This window comes from Thunnus thynnus, chromosome 24 (assembly GCF_963924715.1).
Source record: "Thunnus thynnus chromosome 24, fThuThy2.1, whole genome shotgun sequence".
Taxonomy (NCBI): domain Eukaryota; kingdom Metazoa; phylum Chordata; class Actinopteri; order Scombriformes; family Scombridae; genus Thunnus; species Thunnus thynnus.
The window spans coordinates 17,443,083-17,469,122 of record NC_089540.1 but is presented as its reverse complement, the minus strand read 5'-3'; the positions used below and the strand labels follow the sequence as shown (position 1 = coordinate 17,469,122).

At 40.3% G+C, this 26,040-nt stretch overlaps 2 protein-coding genes and 1 long non-coding RNA gene across 4 annotated transcripts in view; 1 reads left to right on the top strand and 2 right to left on the bottom strand.

The window, feature by feature from the left end:
- Positions 1–309: 309 nt before the first annotated feature.
- Positions 310–4,897, bottom strand: si:ch211-246m6.4 (basic helix-loop-helix transcription factor scleraxis). Its single transcript, XM_067583248.1, has 2 exons — positions 4,125–4,897; positions 310–2,954 (listed from the first exon to the last, which is right to left on the bottom strand). The coding sequence occupies exons 1-2, from the start codon at positions 4,737–4,739 to the stop codon at positions 2,919–2,921; spliced, it is 651 nt and encodes a 216-aa protein (XP_067439349.1). The 5' UTR covers positions 4,740–4,897; the 3' UTR covers positions 310–2,918.
- Positions 4,898–6,778: 1,881 nt separating this feature from the next.
- Positions 6,779–26,040, bottom strand: part of si:ch211-246m6.5 (von Willebrand factor D and EGF domain-containing protein) — a 35,557-nt gene continuing 16,295 nt past the window's right edge. The window contains exons 16-33 of one of the 2 annotated variants that reach the window (XM_067583110.1): positions 25,693–25,807; positions 23,039–23,310; positions 22,397–22,616; positions 22,079–22,216; positions 18,400–18,870; positions 17,452–17,622; positions 15,491–15,879; positions 14,868–15,381; positions 14,192–14,287; positions 14,005–14,100; positions 13,610–13,705; positions 13,219–13,314; positions 13,028–13,123; positions 12,823–12,918; positions 12,111–12,206; positions 11,338–11,433; positions 11,021–11,118; positions 6,779–10,186 (exon numbers count right to left, since the gene is read on the bottom strand). In XM_067583110.1, the coding sequence (XP_067439211.1) occupies positions 10,166–10,186; positions 11,021–11,118; positions 11,338–11,433; positions 12,111–12,206; positions 12,823–12,918; positions 13,028–13,123; positions 13,219–13,314; positions 13,610–13,705; positions 14,005–14,100; positions 14,192–14,287; positions 14,868–15,381; positions 15,491–15,879; positions 17,452–17,622; positions 18,400–18,870; positions 22,079–22,216; positions 22,397–22,616; positions 23,039–23,310; positions 25,693–25,807 (3,177 nt within the window). In that variant the 3' untranslated portion in view covers positions 6,779–10,165. The remainder of the gene's footprint in view (positions 10,187–11,020; positions 11,119–11,337; positions 11,434–12,110; positions 12,207–12,822; positions 12,919–13,027; positions 13,124–13,218; positions 13,315–13,609; positions 13,706–14,004; positions 14,101–14,191; positions 14,288–14,867; positions 15,382–15,490; positions 15,880–17,451; positions 17,623–18,399; positions 18,871–22,078; positions 22,217–22,396; positions 22,617–23,038; positions 23,311–25,692; positions 25,808–26,040) is intronic. The other variant, XM_067583111.1, reaches the window with a different exon arrangement.
- On the top strand, positions 12,861–25,788 carry LOC137177032 (uncharacterized). Its single transcript, XR_010925935.1, has 3 exons — positions 12,861–12,942; positions 13,051–13,160; positions 25,705–25,788. It is a non-coding gene; the product is annotated as an uncharacterized lncRNA (long non-coding RNA).

Below are 26,040 nucleotides of genomic sequence, written 5' to 3'. Positions count from 1 at the left end.
CCAGCGTTTAAAGACACGACAGGACAATTTTCACCAAACAAGGACCTGTCGACGTTTTCTACACCTGGAAAGTCATTTCAGGTATTTGAAGATTCACCAAACAGAAATTGGCTCCAATATCTTCCATTAGTTCACTTACTTTCCAAAATAAAAGAAACATATTATCCTGAAAATTGCGACTGTAGTTAACGATGCTCCCTTTAATTGTACTTAAACACAAATTACAAACATGTTTCAACCTCTGACATGCAGTAAAAGTGGATTTCTTTAATACTGCAATCCCCGCTGAATGATGAGAAGACACCCTGATATTATACTCATTTTTATTGTACAAAAATACATTTATCGTCAAGCAGCTTCTCAGTATTTGCGATGTGCAAAGGACACAGTTATCAGGTATTCAAGTACATTATACAGTCATGTTACACATTAGATTTAGAGGTAGGCCTTTATATTTAAAACAGGTTTGAGGTAGTGTGCAACAGTTCCCAGTTTTATGTGCTGTATAATTCATATCAAATAATCCAGTTGATCGTAAAAGGATTATATCTATATATAAATTTTCCAAATTAGTGCACAAGTTAACATTATGCACTTTGCAGGCAAGGGCATCCCACATTCATGTGCACACAAAACGTCACAGTTTTGTGTTTTTAAAGTGATACAGAGATTGTGCAACAATGCAAAAAGTAAACATTTCACCACACTGCAAGTGTATATATATATATTTATCTTGACTTCAGGCCAAAATCTCAAAAAACAACAAATTGGAAACAGGCAGAACTGCATCAACGGAGCCATCAAGACGTCCTTCGCGCTCAACAGTTCTCGAATTGCAGTGCGGTAGCCTCATCGCGCTTCACGTTTATGATTCGTTAAACTGACTGAAGAAAGCATGTCAGTGCAGCTCATAAACTAAAAAAAAAAAAGATCTAGTTTGTCTAATGAGGAAAGTCTCAGGTCCTCCAAAATTTAATCACCTTAATCAGATTTATCTCCAAACCTGATGGAAAAATATCAAGAAAAAAACACAATTATGTACTTTTTTTTTGCAGATTATGTTTAAATTTAAAACACTAATTAAGTAAAAGTTTTTCTTCCTGTGCCCTTTGCAGGTCGTGATTTATTTTCACAGTGGCTGAAAAGTGACGTCAAGCCACCAAAACTAAAGCTGTCAGATTTAACTGAGCCTGATCTCACAAAAACCACATGTTTGTGTAGTGTCACTTATGGAAAATCACGATTAGTGTGAACTCAACCAGGACAAATATTTACTATTATTTCATTTTTTTTTCATAAAACTAAGAGAAATCTCCCTGACATTAACCAAAATTAATTAAACATATTCAAGTCACACCCAAATTTCCTTATATTTACTGTTAAGTAAACTCTTTGAAACTCAACCATGAGTTTTGTTTCTTTTGAGGAGGACATTTTGGGTTTCAACGGCATTAAAATAAAATAAAAAATAAAAAAAAACTACTCACCTAAAAATCAACCTGCCAGGTTTTGTGACAGTTTTGTAGTTATTTAACAAACAGAAAATTTGTAGTGGTTTGTAGTAGCAAAAAATGCATCATAATAAGGTACGATAATAACATGCATGTCATGTAGAATATCATACCAGCTAAAGCCCAGTTGATACATTTGTTTGACCAGTATTGGTGAACATTATCTGCCAATAGTAACTTAAAGTAAAGTATATCATTAAAGGGGATGTATCATACTTTTTAGAAATTTTTTTTTATTATGACGTCAGATGTCAAACGTGGTCAAAGTTCCAAAACTTGAGGTGAACATATGCAAAAACGCTCCCTGTAAGTCAAAGTTCAGGGCTTCAAACTGCTCTACCTCTACTTCCTCCTCGTGATGACGTCAGATTGTTCGCACATGCCCACCATCTTTGTAGTCTTTGTTGCTAAAGTTGTTTGCATTGTCCGCTTGCGTATTTCAGATCAGATTCGGGTTCAAACATGTACGGATGTATGTGAGAAGTTTATATTTTGAGAGAAGCCAATCAGAACAGAGTGGGCTCATTAGGAGGCAGGTCTTAAAGAGACAGGAGCTAAAACGGCCTGTTTCAGACAGAGGCTGAACTGAAGGGCTGCATAAAGGACCAGTATGAGAAAAAATAAGGAGTTTTTAACCGTAAATCACACAAAGATATTCCAGTAGAGCCCCAGAATATAAATAAATATACACCTGGAAATGTGCTCGATACGTCCCCTTTAAACACTAAATAAGTAGCAGTGACGCTATTGTCCTGCTCACTACATATCTTCATTAATATGTTTGCCAAGATATCGTTGCCAGATCATTTAAACCATCATATAAATACTGGTATCAGTCAGGCTTCAATACAAACTACATTTTGCTTGTGATCAACTCGATAAAGCTGTAAACACAACTGGAACATTTCTGATTCCTGAGATGTTATGTGATGTTTTAACAGGCGGAGAGAAAATGTGTCTCCACCGGTGTTAATTGATCAGTTAATGGCGCTTGCGATATTTCCAACAGCACTTGAAGGCAGCGTTAACACCACTCAACTGACAGCAACCGCTGCGGTAGCTGCTCTTCAGTTTGCTTCATGTGACTGAAGGTGACCAGGCTTTTTTTTTTAGGAGTCAGACATAGGGTGGGGGGTTGGGGGGTAGTTGTACTATTTGTGGGACCAAAATAGCCCCCCGTCAGGTGCAACTTTACACATCGGCTCAGGTTACAGCTCAACCAAAACACAGAGGTTCAGAAGCACACGAACGTGGACAGAAAGTGCTTTTCAGTGTTGATTCTTTCTTTGTTTTTTTTTCTAAAACTAATCCAAAAATAAATACATTTATTTATATATGTACAAAGTGGGATTTTTACACCACGTGTCTACATGTAAACGACATAAAAGTGGACTCCTCGTCTTGGCTTCACACAGCAGCTGAGTGCTTCCCTCCATCTCTGAGCTGTGGAGGCAAAGAAACGGTCATTTTTACCACAAACACAGTTCAGTGAAAGCACCATGACATGAATCCTGATAACGATAATGTCTATTTTTAACAAGTCAGTGTCCTTTTCAGCCTCCAAATCACAGTTATTAATTAGTTTGTTTTCATTGATATTCATATTTGTATATATAAATGAATATATTTCTTCCTATAATCCTTTTATTGATCGGTTAGTTATTTGCAACTAACTTTTAGTTGTTACAGTCAGAAAGATGCTAAATTAAACTTCATCCAATGACCTAATTTGTATCTTTTTACTTAATATTTGCAGACTTTATGAGAATAATACGTTTGTGCATGACACCAGAAAAAAAACTTAAATTTAGGTAACTGTGATAGCAAAAAGTGAAATACGTTTTAAAGGTAATAGTGACATAATGTTGCTGATCTTGTGCCAGATTCTAGTCTCTATTTATAACTGCAAGGTGTCCAGCCAGACACAAGTAATGTAAACACTTCTAATCCACTACTACACACGTGTATTTAGGATAAAAATCATCTTAAATATAAAACTTATGAGTACAAATTGGAAGAGAATTTCTTATCTACAGTATAACATGTTTTATAGATGCAGAATTTAACTCCACAATGGATCAAAACTACATTTTGGAGTTAAATTCTGTATCTTAAGACTTAAACTGAAGCTGCCTGCTGCCCTTTAACAACAAAATTATATATATATATTGTTTTTAAGACTTCATGCCACATTTATACACTAAGTGGTGATTATTTTTCTTTTAGGAGACGAAATGGGTCACACAGGCTACACACACACACACGCACACACAGAAGATCTAGTCTGAAACTCAGGACTTAGAAGGCTCCAGCTTCCTTTTGTGGTGTCAATCACTTTGGAGAAACAGGTGCCACTTTGACCTACACAAATCATCTTCAAAACATACCTCAACATGCATTTTAAACAAAGTCAGCAGCTGAAAAATATTATAAAGATGATGCAGTTTGCAGAAGTGACATTATCTGCTCTATTTAAAAAAAACAAACAGTTTAACCGGATGGAGAGATATTTTGTCCAGACAAGTGTAAAAGTGAGAACCTGTGCAAATCTTGAAATACAGGATTGGGCCCATTTTTTGCCTTTATTCAACCAGGATACAGGTGTAAACTCACCAGCTTCCTCTGGTTGCTGAGGCAGAAAGTGCAGATGGGCCGCAGGGACGGCGCGCTGAGCGCAGCGGAGCCGTGCAGGATGCTCTGGTAGCGGACGCATGGCTGTCCGTCCCGGCAGTCCTCCCCCAGCAGCAGCACGTTGGCCAGGTGGGAGATGTAGCTGGAGGCCAGACGCAGCGTCTCTATCTTGGAGAGCTTCCTGTCGGCGGGCTCGGTGGGAATGAGAGTGCGGAGCGCCGTGAAGGCGGTGTTCACGCTGTGCGTCCTGTCCCGCTCCCGCGCGTTGGCCGCCTGCCGCTGTTTGCTGACGCCGGGCAAATGAGCGTCTCCACCGCTTCCTCTACCTCCGCCGCTGCTCCGTCTCCGCCTTCTCCTCCGTCTCGGCGCCCCGGCACGGGAACCACCTCCGGCGGCTGCCTCCTCCCCCGGCTCTCTGCGCGGGCTGCAGCCGCCGGTGGACTTCCCATCGGAGCTGTCGCTGCCGCTGCCGCTGTCCAGGTCGTCCAGGTCGGAGGTGAAGCCGTCGGGCTGCGCGCTGCCTGTGGACTTCATCCTGGCTCTGTTCGGGTCTGACTGGAGCTGCTGGGGCCGTGCGGGCGGGCGGAGGTTGCACATCACTTTATCCTGAGGGTGAAAATAGCACCGGGGGGCCGAGCAGCTGCCGCCGATCTGGTGACGGAGGGGGGTTTGCGCCGGCCGGCCCCCCGGCGGATCGGCATACCATTACTAATGAATGACGGCTGCTTTCTGGGTCGCCAGCCCGCCGCGGAAAAGGGAAGACAGGTGGAGCCTAAAGGGAGGGGAGGAGGGGACACCTGTTGTGGTCTGGAGGATACAGGTTTAAATTAGGCTCGACCGATATGGGGCCTCCCTCAAGGCCGATACACGTCTTTACAGATCAAAAATAATGATATTTTGACTGATATTTAGAATTTTAACAAGAAATATCCAGCTTTTAAAACAGGATTAAAAGGCTATTTAGCCTTAGTAGTTCTGGATCATACTGGGATTCACTCCATACTCTGGGATGTTCTTAATTGATCAATTTATCTACAAAAATGTCACTCAAATTATGGTAAAATAAAACAAAGAAAGGCATATATGAATTTCTCCCTCATATCCTCCTATAATGGATTAACTGGCTACTGGTATCTGGATGAACGTACAAACTGCAGACTGTGTGTGTTGGGGATTATTTAATGTAGTTTTCTAAAATACATTAACACAAAAGAGGGTTCACACACCCAAATCAGTAGTTTTCTACATCAAAATTGTGCACAAACGTTTGGGTTATATCTTCTTCAGTGTGCAGTCAGTTTCATCTGAAAACCTGCGTTGCACACATGCGATATTCTTACCCTACATCATCAGAACTGTATATGTTAACGAGCTAGTTGTGCTTTCACTGGCTTACACTTGCATTTTGCTAAAAAAAAAAACTGCTGCAAGTTAAGGCCCAGATACACAGATGTGGTCATCAGGGTGGACAAAGGATGTGGTTGTGTTTATACTATACTGGGTGTCTGTGGTTTGCAGTGACGGGCACATCACAAAATTACACGAGTAGATAAAGGCTATGATTTGAGGTTAAGGCTACAAAAACGTCTGACTGGACAGATTTCAGCCATTCTTTAGTTAAAGCAGCCAATCAGGAAGCAAAGCCAGCTGTGATGCTTTCACTGGAGCTACAAAAAGTTGGAAATTGAAGAAAAAAGTGTCACATTTTCCTCATTAAACCTCTTTGATCATCTGTTTAGGGGACATTTTGACCTTCCTCAGCTGAGTTCCTTTAACTCAACAAACTATCATTCAGACTTCAGTGTTGATGAACTTCCAGTTTAGTCACTGTGGGTTACTAATAACTAGTGTGTGTGTGTTTATGTGTGTGTGTGTGTGTGTGTCCTGTCTGTTGGCGTCCAGGACGGAGGATAACTTTGCTGCCTTGGCTGGCGGCTCTGAGCTACCACTGAGTGAACAGTCCAGGTGTACCCGTACTGTCTGTGCCCACCATGATGGACATATACACCCCCCCCCCCCCCCTCCTGCTCCACCTTGCCCAGTGCCATCTTTGGGGGTGGATATAAATATCTGTGAACGGACGTTGCCTGTCGTGTGCTGCTGTAAAGGCTCGGAGCAACCTTCAAGGCAGGTTGTCAATTTCTTTCCCAATCACATCAGGAAGGGGAAATTAATTTAAGCTTATTGATGTTGTCTTGTGAATTAATTAATAATTTAAATCTCCACTCAGCTGCTTTATTTCTTGAACTCTTTATATCTTTAATTTTAGAGTTTTGTCTTTATTTCTGTGCATTTTTTATGTTCCTGATGTTATTATTATCGCCACCAGAGGGCAGTAAACCCCTTTTCTGTTGCAAAATATTGAGGATTTGCAGCCTCTAATCTTTTTGCAATAAGTAAGCAACTAAAACATAACATATGCAGTAACTGCTTGAGGTCAGAGGTCACCATACTGCAGGATTATGCCTGTAACAGGAGGGCAAAAGCGGTTAGAAGAACAGATCTAGCAGAGATATCATATAAACTTTAGGAAAAGTGAGCACCTGTGAAGGCCAGATTATAAATAGTGTACAAGGAAGCTACTAAAAACATTCAGTGATGAGAATAATAGACAGAAATATCAACAAAGGGTCAAGCTTGTTGCTCCTGCTGTGGTCTAACAAACCATCCAACTTCATCCTAATCCATTGTTTAAAACAAAAAAACAAAAAAAAAAACCCGAGGCAGAGCAGAGCCAGAGTCAGGCAGAAGCTGGCAGAGTGGAATCCTAATTGGTGCGTAGCTAATGCGGCCTCATTAATCTTTTAATCCTCATTTCCTCGCGGGCCCCCGTGGCCCCGACCCGCTGGCTGTGAACTTGTCTGGCCCCTGCAGCAAAGTCAAATGCTTCTCCGCTGCTGCTGACGACCAACTAGTGCAGGAAAAAAACCCCAGGACATTAAAAAATGCAACACACGGTGTCGTAAACAAACCATAAACACTTCTTCTTCTTATCATGTTTTACTGACTCTGTACTTTGAGGTGATGGAAAACATCTGGTGGCCATGTTGAAGGCCCTCAGCTGCATGAACAGCTGTTAATAGGTTATGGTGAAGCTGATTCTTCTTCTCACAGAAATAATGTCATATACAAGAGGTAAGATGCTATAATTTGTCTAATATAGTTATTATTGTGCATGTTTTTGATGTCTGACCTATTAGCCAAAAGGCAAAACAAGTCAAGTTTATATTAATTATTATTAACACATTTAATTTCTCTTCTCTGTGCAGTTTTTTTTTCACATTCATTTGCTGAAAATGGAAAGTTTCTCTGAGCTCACCTTAAATCTCAGTGTTTGTGACATCATCACTAGTTTGGAGCCAATCGTGATCCAGTATGCAGCTTCACACAAGTGTCATGTGGAAACTTTTATTTTATTTTATGGATTTTAATGAGACAACTGATTTTTTCTGTGTTGAAAAAACATATTGGACACAAATAATAAGTCAAAGTAGAGTATTTTAGCTACATCTTAAACATGTCTGGATTGGATCTTTGAATAGAATAAGGCAGATAAAACAGGAGAATAAAAAGCACAGTGCAGCTTCAGTGCATGATATGAATAAATAGTCCAAACTTTACTTTAATATCCTGTAAGGCAGCAAACAGGAAAGTCTTCAGACCTGCAGTTTTATGGGAGTTTGTTCAGATGTGTGGAGCAAAGAAAAAAAAAAAAAACTGCTTCAGAGAGACTCTGACGTGTCTGAGAGGTCTGAACGGTTCATAACAGCAGATTCAGCGCTTTGTAAACTCAACAGTAGTATTTTAAAAGCATTTCTTTGACAGACAGGAACCTTGTATAAAGATCTGAGAACTGGACTGATGTGATCCACTGTCTTGGTTTTATTGAGGACTTTAAATCAGCTGCAGCTGTCTGATCAACCTGTAAAGACACTGTTACATTAGGCGAGACCACTGAAGTTTTAGATATAAGTCCTTTAATTCTTGGTTTATTCTTCAGGTCTGAGTCTATGACTACACCAAGATTTATGCCTTAGTTTGTGCTTCCTTGGCTCCAAAAACATAAAACTCTGTCCAGCAGAAAAAAGCTGCTTCTAATTTGAATAATTCGACATTTCCTAATTCCTGTTCGGCTAACTTGGTCATTGTGACGTCAAAGAAACCACATTCAAAAAGACAAAGAAGTCAAAATGTTGAAAACCAAAGAATGTAAACTGCAGGTTTGATTGCAACCTTTAAAGTTTCATAAACAACAAACTAGATAACCAACATTTGAAGAAGAATATTCATTTCAGTTACCAAAAATCTGAAGAAAAATTAAACCTCAAAAGGATCTTTATTAGTTTTTCTTACAAAACAACCATTAAACAAAGCTTTAATAAGAAATAACACAGATTATACATTGACTAAGATATATACAACAAGAAATATGCGACAATATCTATGAGTGGAAATATGAGTCACTGGAAACTGAATCTGAATCATTTATATTTGAATTTGAATCACTCAACTTGGATAATTGCATTGAGGAAGAGCAATCGAGTGCAGATTCATAGAACTCCTTATCGACGATATCAGCCACCAATAGGAGCTAGATATTTCAAAAGAGTAAAGTTTTTTCTCTATTCTGTGTAAAAACTGTAGTTTTATGTCTTGCCATTTTGGAGAAAAATTACTTGAGTTTTGCAGCTGATCCGTCACCATGGCAACATTTTGGCCTGAGTGAGCTTCTGTTAATACAATCGTATTGTAAATTTCATTTCATCATTTTTGAAATTGTGTAAAAATTCCCCTCAGTTCTCTGGACATCATACATACTGAAGGCTGTCAGTTTTCAGCATATTGAAGCACAACCAATGTATATCATCTATGAATCTGTCAATCTGCACTCGATTGCTCTTCCTCAACGACCGGATGTCTCTCAGTGAGCTGAATTTGAATTGTGAGAAGCAACTAAAGTCAATTTCATAATATTATATTCAATTCAGTTCCAAACTAATACATTTTTAATGCAATAATTCAAGTTAAACAATCCAAATTCAAATATAAATGATTCAAATTCAGTTTCTGGTGACACGTATTTCTGCCCATAAATACCAAACAAACAAATAAATAAATACTCATACAGAGGTTTGAGTTCGTAGTGTAAAACCTGAACAAATAAAAAAAAAAAAGTGTCCATCTGACAGATGAACAAAATATTATACATTTATGTTTCATGTTTGTTTGGAGGTTTTGGTCAAAAAAGTAAGAAATCTGCTGTTTAAAACTTACGTAGCAGTGATTCAATACAGATAAAGTTGTGAGACTCATTTAAAGACACTGACTGACCTGAAGTAACCTAATTGTGAAATCCAGGTTGTATTTTCCTAGCTTAACATAAAGACTGGAAGCAGGTGGAAAACAGCTAGCTTAGTTAGCTCTAAAGCTGCTTTATTCACATGTTTTAGTGGTTTTTGAAGTATTTCTGGCTGCATCATAGTGGTCCAATTCTCTTACAGTATGTTTATAAAGATAAAAGCCTGATTTTCTATGTTTTATAGCGACGTGGCATCTCGTGCCATAGCTGGAGATGTTGTGCAGAGTTGCAGGACAAACAAATAAACTGTCAAAAATAGCTTCAGCTGTATGACTCATTATTCAATTTCTATTTTTTGAGCGCTATCGAGTTATTAAAAGATGCATTTTTCCCCTTCTTCCAGTTTTTGCGCTCAGCTACGAAGCACAGAGATGAAACTGATATCCTCCCTCTTATCTCTGTGAGCGAGACGGTGACCTTTAACCTTTACAGTCAGACCTTTCTGCTTTGCTTTGTTTCCAAAAAAAAAAAAGAAAAACAACTGTGTGTGATTTCCTGGAACTTTGCAGCTGAACGAGAAGCAAAGAGAGTCAGGTCACTTTGTTGTTTTGGTTTTTTTTTAGTTTTGTTCAGACGATGCTTTATTCTGATGGCTCTGGATCACGCTTTTTATCGGTTCTGATTGAACTCCAGCTGTTTGGTGTTTGCCGGTTGTTAGCTGGTGTCAGCCTTGAGCAATAGGGAGCTAGAAAAACAAGAATCAGAGGTTTTATAATGCAATAAGATAAACATTTTAAGAGCAACAACGATTTAAAAAACATCAGATATTAAGGATGCTATGTTCTATTCCTCATTCCAGGTATCTTCTGGACTTCCTAAATGAATTAGCATTAGCATTAGCATTCATGTCATGTAGAAAGTCTAAATATCAGAAAGATTTACATTCATAACTTCTTCTCGCAGTAACACACATTTATCTTTTCTTTACAGAAACTGATTTTCTCCTGCTGAAAAAGTTTCAACTTCAAACAAAAGAGCTGGACCTAAAAAAAGATAAACAGCTGGTAGGTTTTTTTTAAAAAAAAAATGTTTAATGAGCTCTCAAACTGAAACCAAGAATTTTTTTGGTATGTTTGTTTTCACAACCAGAGAGAAAAGTGCTGTCGTATTTTGCTTCGATCACTTCAAACCGTCCACCCAAACATTTGGAGTTTTGTTGCACAGCTGTTGTCATCGCCCCCCCCCTTCAATTTACATCATCTGTAACTGCTCAATTCACCTGATTTTCACGTGTTTACAGTTTTCTTTATGTGCAAGTCTTCAGACTCACATGTGGGAAAAATGTAGCAGTGAAAATATTCCTTTATGTACCTTCCTGCACATTCTTCTGAGGTGTAGCTTAAATCCAGATTGGAAAACTTATAAAAACGCAACATTTTTTGAGTTTAAGTCATTGGAGAAACACAGTTTTAGATGAGTGGTGTGGTGGTAAATCCCGGTCTCTTCCTAATAGTACTACTCACATGCTAAACCTCACTTTTCCTTTTTAAAATGACTCCCCATCTTCACTCTTTCTTACCCTCTTGGAGCAGAGAGAACCTGAGTATCCACTCCTGCAGGCGCAGACGTTTGGTCGGACACAGCGGCTGCCGTATAGACACCTCTGCTCACAGTGAGCTGAGAAATAACACATAATACAACACAATAAACTCTAAATTCATTCAGATTAAGACTATAAGTCAAACAAGTGTTTCTCCCGCTTGTGAAGAGAGTCAGATTATGTGTTTATGACTCGTTCGACAGGTCTGAACCACTCGTACGGACAGTAAATCCGTTATTGTACAGAGATTCCTGATCAGAATAAATGTCTATATGTCATATTTGGTGAACACTCACGGATCTGACACAGCATGCCTTGCCACCCCGCCGCACAATGGCAGATGTTGGGACCCACACACTCGCCTCCGTTCAGACACTTCTGCAGGCAGCTGGCTGGAAGGCAACACAAGTGTTATGTCATATTAATGATCAGCATCCTGAACTGATCGACTTGCATCTTGACTTGACAAATGAAGAGTTGGACTTGTTCCTAAGAACTTAAGAAAGAACTCCGACTTCTGACAAAAGACCTAAAAACTGTTTTCTGATGCTTATGGTACAGTGAAGTCATAAAGGGGAATAACTCGGTGGTTTTTCTGAACACACAGACATGATACACTTCCTGAAGATATCATTATTTCATGAATAAACATCCTTAAACCTGCTTAGAAAGATGCTTCAGAACCTGAGAATCATCATGTTTTTAAGTTTTCTGCAATATCAAAGTAATCCAGTGATAGTTGTCTGTGTTACCATGGTTACACTGCAAACAGGAGCTGCTAATAGCTCATTCAGCATACTTTTCATGGTGCCAGTTTACTAAAATGTGAAGAAATATAAGTCAGTGTCAGACTTTGAGAATGCACTGCCTCTAGACCATTTTAGACGATCAGGGTCGACATGAGACGAACGCCTGGTGGTGAGACTTTGTGCTCGATGAAAGGCGGTCGGAGATGTTCAGGTGTTCACGCTGATGCATCGTAACATTCAACACCTGGAAGACCACAACGGCGATGATGATGTAAACGTAAAAGCATTTTGTATCTGGACGGATCTTGTTCTTCACTCACGTTTATCACACCTCTTTCCTCGCCAACCTGACGGACAATCGCAAACATCTGGGCCCACACACCTGCCGCCGTTCATACACATGGGCTCGCAAACACCTGGAGAGAAAAAGAAAAGTTAGAATAGATGAAGAGCAGTCTGACTCCTGTTGTGAAATGATCAAACCTTGCTCACTTCCTGCAGAGTTTTGTGAAATACTGACACTCTACATTATCCAGCTATTTACCCTTTTTTTTGGGCACAAAAATGTCTCTTTTCATGTACGTTCTCATATCACAGAGTGAGATTTTTCATTAAAGATTGATTATGTCGATGACAGAATCTCTAGACTGGCTTAACAAACTGAGAACAGCAAAAGAGATTTATGTCGGGGGAGCTGTGCTGCTATTTTCTGCTGTATTTATGTATTTTAAATGACTTTGTTTGTTCATGTGGTGTCCTGTATTGCCAACTGTCGTGGTTTGTGTTGTTTTTTGGCGCTGCATGGCAAAACCTCCTCAGTAGAGAATTCATCTTATATAAGAAAATTGAAGAAAAGAGTGAGAAGGAGAGAGGATGATAAAGAAGAAGGACATCATGATGGCAAAGTAGGAAAAGGATGAAGAGAATAATGGTTAAGGAAGAAGTGAGGGAGGAAAAACTGAAAGAAGAGAATGGAGGGAAATAGTGCCAGACAACAAACAAAAGAATTGGAAATAAATTAGACTGACTGACTTTTCTCACAGCGCCTCCCGATGTATCCCTGCACGCAGGAGCAGACGTTGTTCCTCATACACAGACCGCCGTTCTTACAGGGAGGACTGCAGACGGCTGCAGAAAGAAGAGGATGCATATGTAAATTCAGCCTTTGCACTGTGCTTTAATTAAGAATGACTCAACGAATGCTTGAATACTGTTCGACTAACTGATGGACGTTTACCGTTCTGACACTGTGCGCCGTAGAAACCGTGAGGACAGTCGCAGGTGTTCGGCCGAACGCACAGACCTCCGTTCAGACAGACCGGAGAGCAAAGAGCTGGAGAGAGAGAGACGGACGTCATCAGCACTGAGAGGTCAGCACACACACACACACACACACACACACACACACACACACACATACACACTCACCTATCTCACAGGTTCGTCCAGTCCAGCCTGATGGACACATGCACTCGTCCGGTGACACACACTGGCCTCCGTTGTGACAGTGGCGGCTACACACCACTGTGATCAACAAAAAAGTAATATTTATCACAATCATGATAGTTTAGTCAGCTCAGGGGATAAAAACTCTGATATTACACACCGTTTACTCAAAAAGCACCATTTACAGGTCTACAGTCTTACACTAACTTTTGGCTTTTCTGTGTTTTTTCTTATAAATACTTCCTTTAATGTGACTTTATGAAAGACTGAAACATCATATTGAGGTTTTCTGCTCATATTCTAAGATAAATTAACATCTAATATTTTGTCCTTTGAGCTTGAATAACTACGTACAAATAAACTGGGAACTCACTGGTTTCACACCGAGGTCCAACAAAACCATAAGGACAGGAACAAGTCTGCAGTCCAACACAGGTGCCTCCGTTTTCACAAGGTAACCTGCACAGAGCTGCAGACATGCATTTCAATCAGTTTGATCATTTATAATAGTTAATTTATAAGCATATGTGCCATCGTAATTGTTGAATACTGCTATATTTTTGTTAAATGTGATAGTTTTTTATTTGATACAGTTTACTTAATACAAATTATGACAAATTTAAAAGAATAAAGATGAATATCAAAAGAAAACTAACTCAGGATGTTGTATATAGCAGTTTCTTCCATACATTTATTTGTAATGTTATGGGAACGTGCAGCTATGTTTACAGACTGATGGTAAAAACCAGTAAAAAGAGGAAGCTTTACCTTCCTGACAGGTTTCTCCATGAAAACCCCCGACACACTGACACACACCTGGAGCAATGCAAGCTCCTCCGTTCATACACTCCGGCTCACAAATTGCTACAAGAAAATATGAAAACACAAAAATTAACAAAGGAAAACAAAAAGTAAAGACTTAGAATAGATAGATAATACAAATAAATACATTTACCTGTCTGACAGTCGAATCCAGTGTAGCCCGGTTTGCAGCGACACGTATTTGGCGCCGCGCACTCCATGTTCCTCCCGCATGTATGCCTGCAAACAGCTGGAGACACAGACAGGAGGCCCAGTGGAGATGTTAAACCTGTTTAATTTATTGACTCAAAGCGCTAGCCTAAATGCTAATGGGTGAAACCATAAAGAAACTATTTTCTGGATTTTGGAAATACGGAATAAGACAAATTATCTAAATAAGTTGTCTTTGCTATTCTGATAGCAAGTCTTCAGAGTAGAGTTTGTAAAAATCCAACTATTGCAGTGGCCTTGGAGGGTTTCTGGTCAGTTTATTCAATCATTCAACTTCTGTTCTTAAAGCCTTTATGTGCAATCACACTAGTCTCTGCTAATGTCTCATTAATTTCAGTTAGATTTCTTTACTACTTATGTTAAACATATGACATTGCAGTTGTTTTTGGTGATAAGTGCAGGGCAGTTTCGTTGGACTGAAGGCGACTGTGACGGCATCGTAACAGTCTTTGTCAATCAACAACACGTCAAGCTGTTGATTGCAGACAAGGAGCTAATTAAAGGACCCTGAGCAGCCAAACATGACAAACATTCTGCACATTCCTCCGTATCATTAAATGATTGTCAATGTCAGTGGTGTTGAAGACATGGAGCTGTACCTCGACAGGCCCGTCCATCTCCGGTGTATCCAACAGGACACCTCCCACAGTGGAAACCTCCATCCATGGCTGGTTCACATTGGACGCCAGGAAAACACGGCCGGTCAGCACATGACATCATGTGTTTCTCTGCTGTTGTAGCACTCCTAACTCCTGGCTGGATGGGGGTCGCTCTCTGCAGGGGGGAGCTGTAGACCGTCTTGCCTGGCGTTGTGAGGGTCAGTGCTGGGATCACTGGCGGCAGCTCTGGATCTTCAGAACCAGGCTCTGTTTCGTCTCCATCTGCAGAGTACTCAGACTCGGACAGCGAATAAGACAGGGCGGTGAGGGCTGCTGTAAGCGGGAGGGCGGATCTTGGAGGGGTCCAGGGTTTGACCTGGGTGGACGCCAGGTGGTTGAGCTGCGGCTGAGTTGTTTTTTTGTGCTGCATCACTTCACCAGACTCAGTGGAGAGGTGAGGAGCCGGAGGAGTTACCTTGGCCGGTGTTGCACCTGTCAACGCTCCTCCAGACTGCTGGGAGATAGTCAAAGATTTGGAAGGAAGGAAGGTTACCTCATGCTGATATCCACCTACACATTTTCCTTTACGAAACATGACTGCTTTTATAATAACAATGACTCACCTTGGAGACGGTCACATGGGGAGCCGCAGACTCCCTGGAGGTGGTGATACTAGATCTGCCATATGTCCTGGCGTCTGATCTGAGGTTGGAACTTTGTCGGGTGATGTGAGTGTTTGCACTGAAATGGAGAGCGCCAACTGATGTTCTGGGAACATCTCTGGAAGTGACAGTGACCGCCTCCCTCCTCCCCGTCCCTCCTCCCCGCCCTGAAGCGGGAGCCTGGCGTGGGGCGTTATCTCGGTTCGCTCTGGTGACAGACGCCGACAGGTGTTTGATACCATGCCTGGTGGGCAAGGCGGGTAAGTGGAGCTGGGATACCTTGCTGCTGCTTCCGTGCGGGGATCTGCTTGACTTGCTTACTGTCTGCTGCTGATGAAGATGATTGGACGCTGAGGAAACACGAGACAAATTTAGCTCTACATTGAAGAAATTCTTGGAGAACAACTTTGAAAAGCCAAACCTTTTAAAATAATTTAGTGTCAAGGTTTTGTAGATTTCTATCATACGTCAGTATATATAAGTAATGTTGCTAGAAATGAGCATGCATGCAGTTCCTTCCTGGACAAAATGATAAGCGATAAATGTTACAGACACAGGAAAACAAAGATGAAGTCATCAGCCTGAGGTTTAGGGTCAACTTCAACTTCAACTTTGAACTTTTGTAAGTTATTATCAATGTATATGTTTGATAAATGTAGTGGTTCTGCTGCCACTGTAATGTAAAAGACTAAATGTTTAAATTTAGTTAATAAAGACTACAAGACTACAAAACTCCCAATGAAAGAACAAGAGCTGCAGCAATTAGTCGATTAGTCGGTTGACAGAAATTTAATCGGCAACTACTTTGATAATTGATGAATTCACTGGTTCCAAGTTCTCAAATGTGAGACTTTGCTGCTTATTCTTGACTTTACATGATAGTAAACCGAATATCTTTGAGTTTTGGACTGTTGGTTGGACAAAACAAGACATTTGAAGACGTCACATTGGAGTTTGGGAAACAGGGATGGATATTTTTCACAGTTTTATGATGTTTTAGAGACTAAACGATTAATTGATGATGAAAATAATCGTAACTCGTGGCCTCAAAGGGAACAAGAAAGAACAACAACATAGTGCTGGTTTTGTTTTCCTCATATTTTTAAAATATATTTGAAAAAATATGTAAGAGGCAATCTGAATCCATCCTCCTACTACTACGGATAAGAAGAAGAGGAAGAGGAGCAGCATTTGCAAAGTGATTTAACTGATTCCTGTCTTGTTGGAGGCTGACTGACTTGTCTGCATAAACACTTTGTGACTTTCCAGACAAACACGATCCACAGTTAAGGGATTTGAGTTGGATTGAAACTGTCTCTTCTGTGCTGTTCGGACCCCCCACTCCCCTCATGAGAAAATAAGATGAAGCAATCTTCTGTTGAAACTTTGTGGCCGAGCGCTGACAAAGTACCAAAAGGTAGTTATTACATCCAGGCCTGTTTCTAACCACTTTAGCTGATTTATCGCTGCTATAAATGACATTCCTCCAAACCAAGACAAACACATAAAACAACATCAGGGAAACCAGAACATCATAAGGATGAAATAAAAGATCTTTAAACCAGCCCGTTATGTGCTGAGCGATTTCACATTGCCGAGTGATGTTTTCATCAAATTTGAGATATTGAAAAACAACATAGAAACAATGTTTTCAGCTAATAAGAAGAAGGAAAAAGATGGATACATTGTTTAATCGCATTTTTGGTGTTGTATGCATGTTGTCAACAAAAATGTCACTATTTCAATATTTCTTAAGTAAGTCTCAGCTTGTAAATAACAAAAAAAAAATCAATGTGGTCCATCAGTTACAGGACTTAAAAAACATTTATCATAGCAAATAATAGACTCCTGAAATTCATGTCAGCTTATACCAAACACATTTGCAAACTGATTGGAGAAGTCGAGGCAAAAATATCCCTTACCTGCCTTGGCGTTCTTCATGCAGATGCGTCCGTTGCCGTAAAGGCCGGGTGGGCAGCGGCCGCAGACGTAGCCGACATGCGGTGGCCTGCGGTTGATGCATTGAACCCCGGGGAAGCAAGGCCTGCTGGCACATGTAGCTGAAACGTTGACAGCAGAAGACTGACTGGATCCTAAGAGAAACAAACTGGTCAGATTTACACAGTTCCCAAATTGCAAAGCGCTGAAAACCCAGCAGAACCATCTTACCTTCCTATTGATTGAGTTCTGAGGTTTTACTGTTGCAGATCTCAACATCTTCAATAGTGATTCAAAATTTTACAGGATTTACCAAAAAATTCTTCTAGTTTGCAAGTCGCTGCACCAAGGCTCTACAAATTAACTGCTCATGGAGCAACGTCTCAGAGATAATGATCTTACAAATCTCTGGTTGGTTTTTGCTTCATGCATTCTTGGTTTTTTTCCTGCTTCTGGATGATTTTTACTATGAAGATTGAAGAAAGGATGGAAAAAACCTTCAAATAATATGAAAAAACTGAAGATCTCCAAGGATCAGCAGCAAATAATATTGGAGTTCCATCTACTGTATAGTTTAGGGCTGCAAGTAACAATTATTTTCATTTAGATGAATCATTTGGTCCATAAAATGGTGAAAAATGTCACTCACTGTTTCCCAAAGCCTGAGATGTTGTCCTCAAATTTTCACATTTGAGAAGCAGCAATCAGAGGAACATTGCCCATTTTTTCTTAAAAAATGACTCAAAATGATTAATTAACAAAAAATTTAGCGTCTGTCGGTTAATTGACTAATCTTACAATGGCATGTTGCAAAGACGATGTGTATTTTGATTATTTTTGGATAACTTGATATCAAATTACATTATTTTTGAAGACCAGACGCTGATACATAAAATAAAATATTCTCCTGTAGAGACTCCTGTTTTTCTCACCTGCAGCTGGTCTTCTTGACGGTTGGGTTGCAGTGGAAGTTGTGGCGATAGTGTTGCTGATTTTGGACTGATCAGGCTTGACTTGGTCCGGTCTAATTCCTGAGATGTTCTTGAAAGTGTCTGTGTTAGTTGTGGAAGGATTAAGCTTTATTCCTTTAGTCTTCTTTAAAGTGTCAGTCTCAGTTTGGGACGATGCAATAGCTTTGACGCTCTTGTTAGTTTCTGCTTCAGTGAAGGAAGGGTTCAAGCTAACTTCTTGAATCCTCCTCCAAGTGGTAGTTTGTGATCGGCCGGGGTCAATTCTTGGAATTGTCTTCCCCGCCTCGGCCCTCATCTGTGGGGAGCTACCACTCGAGGTCTTCCGGAAAGTGTCTGTCTTTATTCTGGGTGGTTGCGGCCGAACATCTGGTATCTTGTAGACAGTTGTATGAGGAGCAGATGTGGGAGTGATGGTGGCTGGCCTCACGACTGCTGTATGAAGAAAGAGAAAAATTATATTTTGGATTGCCATTATCTGACACTCTTATCCAGAATTATGTCCTTTTCGATTACTAGATCACCCACATTGCAATGAACCAAAAGTCCTATGATGGTACAAAAGAACATGGTAAAAAAAAAAAAAAGCCTGAAAGGGTCAAAAATTGTGTTTAATGAGACAGAAGCACAGCAAGAGACTTTGGAACAAGTGTGTGTAAAGATCTCAATGAGGCGTGATCACCACTCGCAGCCGATCAACACATTTACAAGCCACGAGCGTAGCAGGAAGCGCTCGGTGATGGACGACGACAGACCGCAGACACGGCAGTAGCGCGGCCAATATTTCTAATACAGTGCAAAAACAATTAAATCATCATGAAGCTTTTGAGTCCAGTTTTAAAGACCTCACTGACATCTTGAGCTTGTCACTCGATTTTTCTTTCTATTTAACGAGAAACACGTTCCTCCACCCGGTCCTGCTTTGTTTATTTTATCCCCAAAGCAAACTATGTATAAAAAATTATTACTTGTTTGTGATTTGGGGCTCTGCTGTAAATAAATCAACTTGTCTTGATCCCACAAGGCCTCATCTTAACATATAATTTGTTCAGACTTGACAAGTGTGCTTTTGAGGCCTGATCTCAACAGAGGACGGCAGAAAAAAAGCGGCAAAAGAGAAATATTCATCACGGCTTGTTTTTTATCCAGGACATTTAAGATTTAGTAGCTTCATGGCGTGCCCTTGATGGCCCCTGACACACAAAGTATAAGAACAAGGAGGTCAAAGAAGTCAAACTAAAGTCTCTCGACTCGAGAAGACCACAGCACTGAAGAGTAAGCAGTAAATCAAAGGAGGAAGATGAGGAAATCCAGGGAACTGTCCTCATGCGTCTCCAGTTACACCGTTCCATAAAAATGACAAACATTATGTTACTGACAGTAATTGATGTTGTGTGCTTCGCTGTGGGCCAATTTTTCCATTAGGGGCAATAATGTCTTGAAACGTACACCTTGGTTTGATTTTTAGCCAGCTTTGAAGCCAAGTTTTGAGGTTCTTTGTTTCCTCAAAGGACAACAATGCAGCTACAAATCAGTTCACATTCAAATAGTCCCATTCTTAAAGCAAACACTGAAGATTATTTGCAAATGCTTTTTAGTGCAGGTTTTAAAGACAAACTTCAAGTACATACGGCTCAACACAAAGTGATTTCCCTATAATGAGTCAACATTTTCCGACTATGCTGTTGAAACTATTTCTGCATTGATTTGGCAAATAACTCAAAAGCAAATTTGAGGTAATTTGTTGCCTGTGATTGGAGAAATATGAAGATCACCATCACCTTGTTGAGCTTTTATGTAAACTATACTATAATCTGTTTTTGTTTTGGGGGGGATTTCTTTGCATTTATTCACCAATTTGAAGCTGTTCAAGTACTTTGGTGCATAACTGTCTTCAGTTTTAAATGATGTGTATACACAAGTGTATACATACATTATGTTTGCAGTATGTGCACATGTATGAACTGCATCTATTAATACATTAGTAGGACATAGAGTCGGTTGTCCTCTAATCAGAAGATCAGTGGTTGTGGGTAAAATGAATTTTTATCAAGCTGCAAGTCAAACATCTAATCTTTAATTTGTAGCTGCTGGAAGATGTTTACTGTGAAGCAGCTGCAGGTTATTAAATTCGTGAATATTAGCTGTTAGTTTTGATATTGAAATCTTTTGTGTTTATGTGCGGAAATTCAGCCCCGTAAACAAATGCATGCACATAAACATTAGCGATGAAGCTTAGCTGGGAGCGGAGAAAAAAAACCCCTCTTCTTTAGTTTCCCTTCCACGGCGGCAGTGTTTTCAAAGCATTAACTCCAGTTAGCAGTCGCTGAGATGCAAAGTGAGGACACTGAGGGAGGCGGCGGTATTAGCTCCCAGCAGTCATCTGGTTTCTATTCAATACAAGAGCTGAATCCTCCCTCACCTTCACATTTAGCTGATTCTGTTATCTAAAGTGATTTACTAAAGCAGAATAAGCTTTGATTTCTGCGCTGCATGCAAATAATTACAAAGGATATTGGAACAAAAACCACAACTGCCAACAAATGATTAGATATGATAGAGAAGTTTTAGGGAAATTTGATAAAATAAGTCATTTTTTTAAAATTGCGTGACACCAAAGAACGTTACAGAAAGGCGGCACAGTTTCAAAGAACAGCAGTGTCTCCTGATAAGCTCATGTTATGGCTGGTAATGCGGTCCAGATTTGGGGGTAGAAGCTACGGCATCATGTGGAAGGGGTCTCATATGTTGTCTAGTACTGTAACAAGTTCCACCTTTAGTTATTTTAACATCATGCCAGTTTTAATTGTTTTGTCTTTGTAAAAACTCATTGAAGACACCACAATGACAATGTTACAGTAGAGATCATATGACATAGGTCAAAAAACAAATGCATGGAGTGCTGCTTGGGTGTAGAAAGGTATCCCTCTAGTGCTCTGCAGTTTGAGGATCCTACTAGTTTAGAGTTATTGAAAAGATCTGAGGCATTCAAGAGGGTAATAAATTTAAAAATACTTCATGGCTACAGTGATAGTTAAAACATACCTAAGGTCTTCATCACGGCAAGATCATATGACTTTTTTGACATCTTCTTAAGAAAAGTGACGTTATCAGTGGGTGAATTAATAGTTATTAAAGAAATTGTAACAAGAATAATGTCCTATAATCCTGTAAATCTTTTGACTATTGACAGAAAATTGAGTGAAATTTCACTTTGAAGGGGATTTATGTAAGAATTTTAGTTTAAAACATTCAAAAATTAACTAAAATTATCAACAGAATGTGAAGAAATAACAGTTTTGACATCATGTCAAAGACATCTCTATATTGTGTTGCAGAGATATCTACTGAAGTTAGCATGCTAACCAGCTAGCCCTGGCCCGTCCTCTCTCGCAATACCACTTTGTACCTCAAGAGGCGATAGTGAGTCACTGTAGTGTCCAGTCCAACATGAGAGGATGAAGAAGTTGGCGCCATTACTTCTACTTCTAGGTTAGATTTATTGAAGCAAACATTTGCTCAACATTAGTACTGAATATATATTGCTGTCAATATGGTAACATTTGCCGACATAATTGCTAACATATGGTGATTATAATGCAATAAAGTGTTGGTACAACACGCACAGTATGCCCACGCTTACCCACACATGTTGTCCCATTTCCCAGCATGCCTTTAGGGCAGGGGCCGCAGCCGTAGGAGCCAAAGCTGTTGAAGCACTGGACTCCTGGAAAGCAGGGTTTCCTTTCACACTCATTGATATCTTGCAGACATGTTACACCTGCCAAAAACACACACACAAGGAACTGATTCTGCAAACATAAACCAAAACTGTGATTGATCACCTACAGCTGGAAACGTGATGCCAGAACCATCCCAACTATTTCTTGTAGTTTTTAAATATGAAGGTTTTTTGAGGCACCCATAAATTTCAAGGAATGACTCTTTTATCAACTCTTACCTCTCAGCCCTGCAGGACATTTGCATCTGTAGCTGCCAGCCGTGTTGATGCACACGCCGACCGAGCATGGAGAAGACAAACATTCGTCTACATCCTCATCACAGAGGTCACCCTGCTTCCCCTCAGGACATACACACAGGTACTTCCCACTGCCGGCGGGGAAGTTGACATCGGTCACACATGAGCCTCCATTCTGACAGCCACATGGCACCACATCGATCTGTGTTAAAGGTGGAAAAGAGACACTGCTGAGGCATGTCCTGTTTCTTATAACAGTCATCTTTTAATTAACAATTATGTCTGTGTTAATGTCTCTTAAAATTAAGACCATATTTCCCAGGAATCCTGTTGCTTCCTGTATCACACCAGGTGAAGATGAAACCATGCAGTTATTGTTGCTGCTGCTCTCTGACTGAATTACAGCTGAATTACATAAAAAAAACCTGAGAGGAAACGCAGGAAACTTGAAAAAATCCTCAAGCATTGGCAGAAGCCTTTATTCATGGTCTGACTTGGCCCTTATAATTATGTGTACTGCAGAAATCCACCTCTCGACCTGCATGCCTACATGCTTTTTTAAAACGCAACTTGAATTACAACTTCAAAACAAACACTTTCACTTTTTTGTCTTGTCAACTCTACCTGGATGACGAAGCTGCTTTGGGCGTTGCACTCGTCCGACAGCGTGAAGCGAAAGGAGCGGCTCGACTGACGTCCTTCCTGCTCAGGAAGCATTGGAACCCTCCAGATGAGGAGGCCGGCCGGGGAAAGGATAGCCCCCTTTGGTCCCTCCTCCAGCTGGAAGAGGAGCGCCGAGCCTTCGGGGTCTGATGCCGCAAACTGGAAGACAAAGTTCTCCCCGGCAAATGTCCGCAGGTCAGCCTGAGGTCGGTGGAAGGCCGGCGGCTCGTTGACTGAATGCAGAGGAGTAAAACATGAGAAAAAGGCAGGAGAGCGTTGCCAACAACACCACCATTAGCTATTTTATCATGGTTATTCCCACTTTCTCATTTACCAATACATCTCCATTTACAAGTCTTTGTGTTTTGATAAAAGATACTGTTTCCTGTCCTGAAATAAACTCTGTGAAGAAGTGCTGCTTTGGAAAAAAAACAGTCCTCCAGGCTGTTCCTGGAAGAATCATTGTCCCTGACTCGAGGGGTTTCTAGCTTTTATTTCCATTTGGAGCTCTCAACAGCCATTTCAACAAGATCATGTCGCATCCTCTACTGAGATCACACTTTTCCAACAGATGTGCCATAACAGGACAGTCATAGTCCCAGGAGACCCCTGCTTAGCATGATGGAACGGACAGGAATGGACAAGAAATCACCTGTTGATTAACAAGATTATTACCGCTCCATTACTGAGTCCCCAAACTGTCTGCATATACGCAAAAAGATTTGGCAACGCAGTGAGATAATACACTTGCTTCCAACATAAACCACTTATTTTTCAGTAAGAAAATTCCAGACTAATTGACTTATTAAGACGGTTATTTATTTCAGTGCTCAGTGTTGTTGGGTGACAGGAAGGGCGATTGTCGGTCTGTTTTGCTTTGGAAATCAACCATGTGATTTACCCCCTCTTCTGCCCTCCCCTCTCCTTAAGAATGGTTAAGCGACAGGTCAGGGCATGCTGGGAAACTTAAACCTCTGCTCCTTTGATCTGTTAATGGAGACAAACGGGACCGCAGTAGGACAACTACCAACAGACAACAGACAACCATGACCGCCACTGCACTGACACAGTAAGATGAATACTGTTTCTTCCATAGTAGAAAACACCTCCAATCTCTCAGGTTGGACATAAATGAACACAAACATGAGAAAAATGGAAGCATCTATTCTTACCAAATCAGTGATAGCACCAGGTTTAGATCCTGATGTCTTAAAACAATTCAGGCAGCAGCTAAAGATAGTAAAGCTGCAACAATTAGTCAGTTAATCAATAAGAAATTGACAGAAAATTAATCTATTTTAATGATATAACAATCTTTTTAGTCATTTTTTAAGCAAAAATGGCAAAAAAAATTGCTTGTTCCAGCTTCCCAAATGGAAGAATTTGAAGCTTCTCTGTGAATACAATTGAATTTCTTTTGGAACATGTTCACGTTTTTCACTGTTTTTTAACATTTTATTGCCGATTAATCAAGGAAATAACTGGCAGATTAATCCATAATGAAAGGAAATGTTAGTTGCAGCCGCTCTTGTGGGAAGACTTTCCACCAGATATTGGAGGCAGACTGCAGGGATTTGCTTCCATTCAGCCACAGGAGCATTAGTGATATCCAACACTGATGTTGGGCAATAAAGCTTGGAGTTCATACCAAAGGTGTTGAATGGGGCTGAGGTCCAGTTCTTTAACACCAAACTGGGAAAACCATTTCTTTATGGAGCTGGCTTTATGTACGCTGACAGTATCATGTTGAAACAGGGAAAGGCCTCCCCCGAACTGTTGCCACAAAGTCTGAAGCACCATATAAATTCTGATTTTACGCTGTAGCATTTGGGTCTCCTTTCGTTGTAACTAAAGAGCCTACACCAGAGGTTTTCAGAGTGGCAGGCGGGCCTCCAAACAGTTTCACGGGAGGCTCAGTGAATGGAAGTAAGAGAGTCAGAAACAAATAAATGCCTTAGGACAGACTTTTTTATGTATTTGGTGTAGTCTGATATTATGTCAAACAGAAATATCTGGCTATCTTGGCTCAATTGTTGAGTGTCTATGGGATCACATAACATAATAATGATCCCATAGGCGTCCAGGAATTGACCGAAACTAAGTGAGTAAACTAAGGGGGGGGTAAAGGGGCGCCTTTTTCCAAGCTTTGTCTGAGGGGAGGCCCAGAGTCTCACACTTTGAAAACCCTTGTCCTAGACCAAACCATGAACGTCAACCTCATAGGCTCAATAAGAGAGATGGTCATTTGTAAAGATGGTTGTTAGAGCTGCAACTAATGAGTATTTTCTCAATTAAATGATTGGTTGTTTGTCAGAAAATGGTGAAAAATGACGATCAATGTTTCCCAAAGTCCAAGATGCAACAAAAAATGTCCTGACCAACAGTCCACAAGCAAAAGATATTCAGTTTACTGTCACAAAGGTCTAAAGAAAATAAGAAAGAAGCTGGAGCCAGAGAGTTTTAACATTTTTTTCTTCAAAAATGACTCAGAACAATTAACCAATTATCAAAATAGTTGGCAATTAATCAACTAATCATTGCAGCTCCAATGGTTATGCAGTTAAAAGGTTGTTCTGTATTTTGTAGGCAGAGATAGAATAATAGGTTTTTTGTACCTTGGTTCACAGACCAGGTGAATTTGGAGGTGTCTGGGTCACAGAGGAGGCAAGGGCTGCTAGGATTGGAGTCTCCCTCTGCAAAACACATCCCGTCGATGTTACATGTCCGGTCCTGGCCACCGGAGACGACCAGAGAGAGAGAGTGAAAAAAGAAAAAAAAGGTTTGCTTGCACACTCATATTTACAGTGTTGTTTTAAAATGTTGACATGTTGAAGCAGCTTCCAGAAATCACATTATGAAACATCATTTTTCAAGCTGTTTGTTTTCCTTTGGAGGTTTTCTCTGGAGATGCCAGGTAAGGAACAGGAAATCAGCTTTAAATACACCATCTGCTCCATCTTTAC

Excerpts from the sequence above, each read along its gene's own strand:
- si:ch211-246m6.4 (XM_067583248.1), bottom strand. The coding sequence starts at position 4,739 with ATGTGCAACCTCCGCCCGCCCGCACGGCCCCAGCAGCTCCAGTCAGAC. Across the intron at positions 2,955-4,124 it reads TCAGCAACCAGAGGAAGCTG|CTCAGAGATGGAGGGAAGCA; the intron begins GTGAGTTTACAC and ends TTGCCTCCACAG.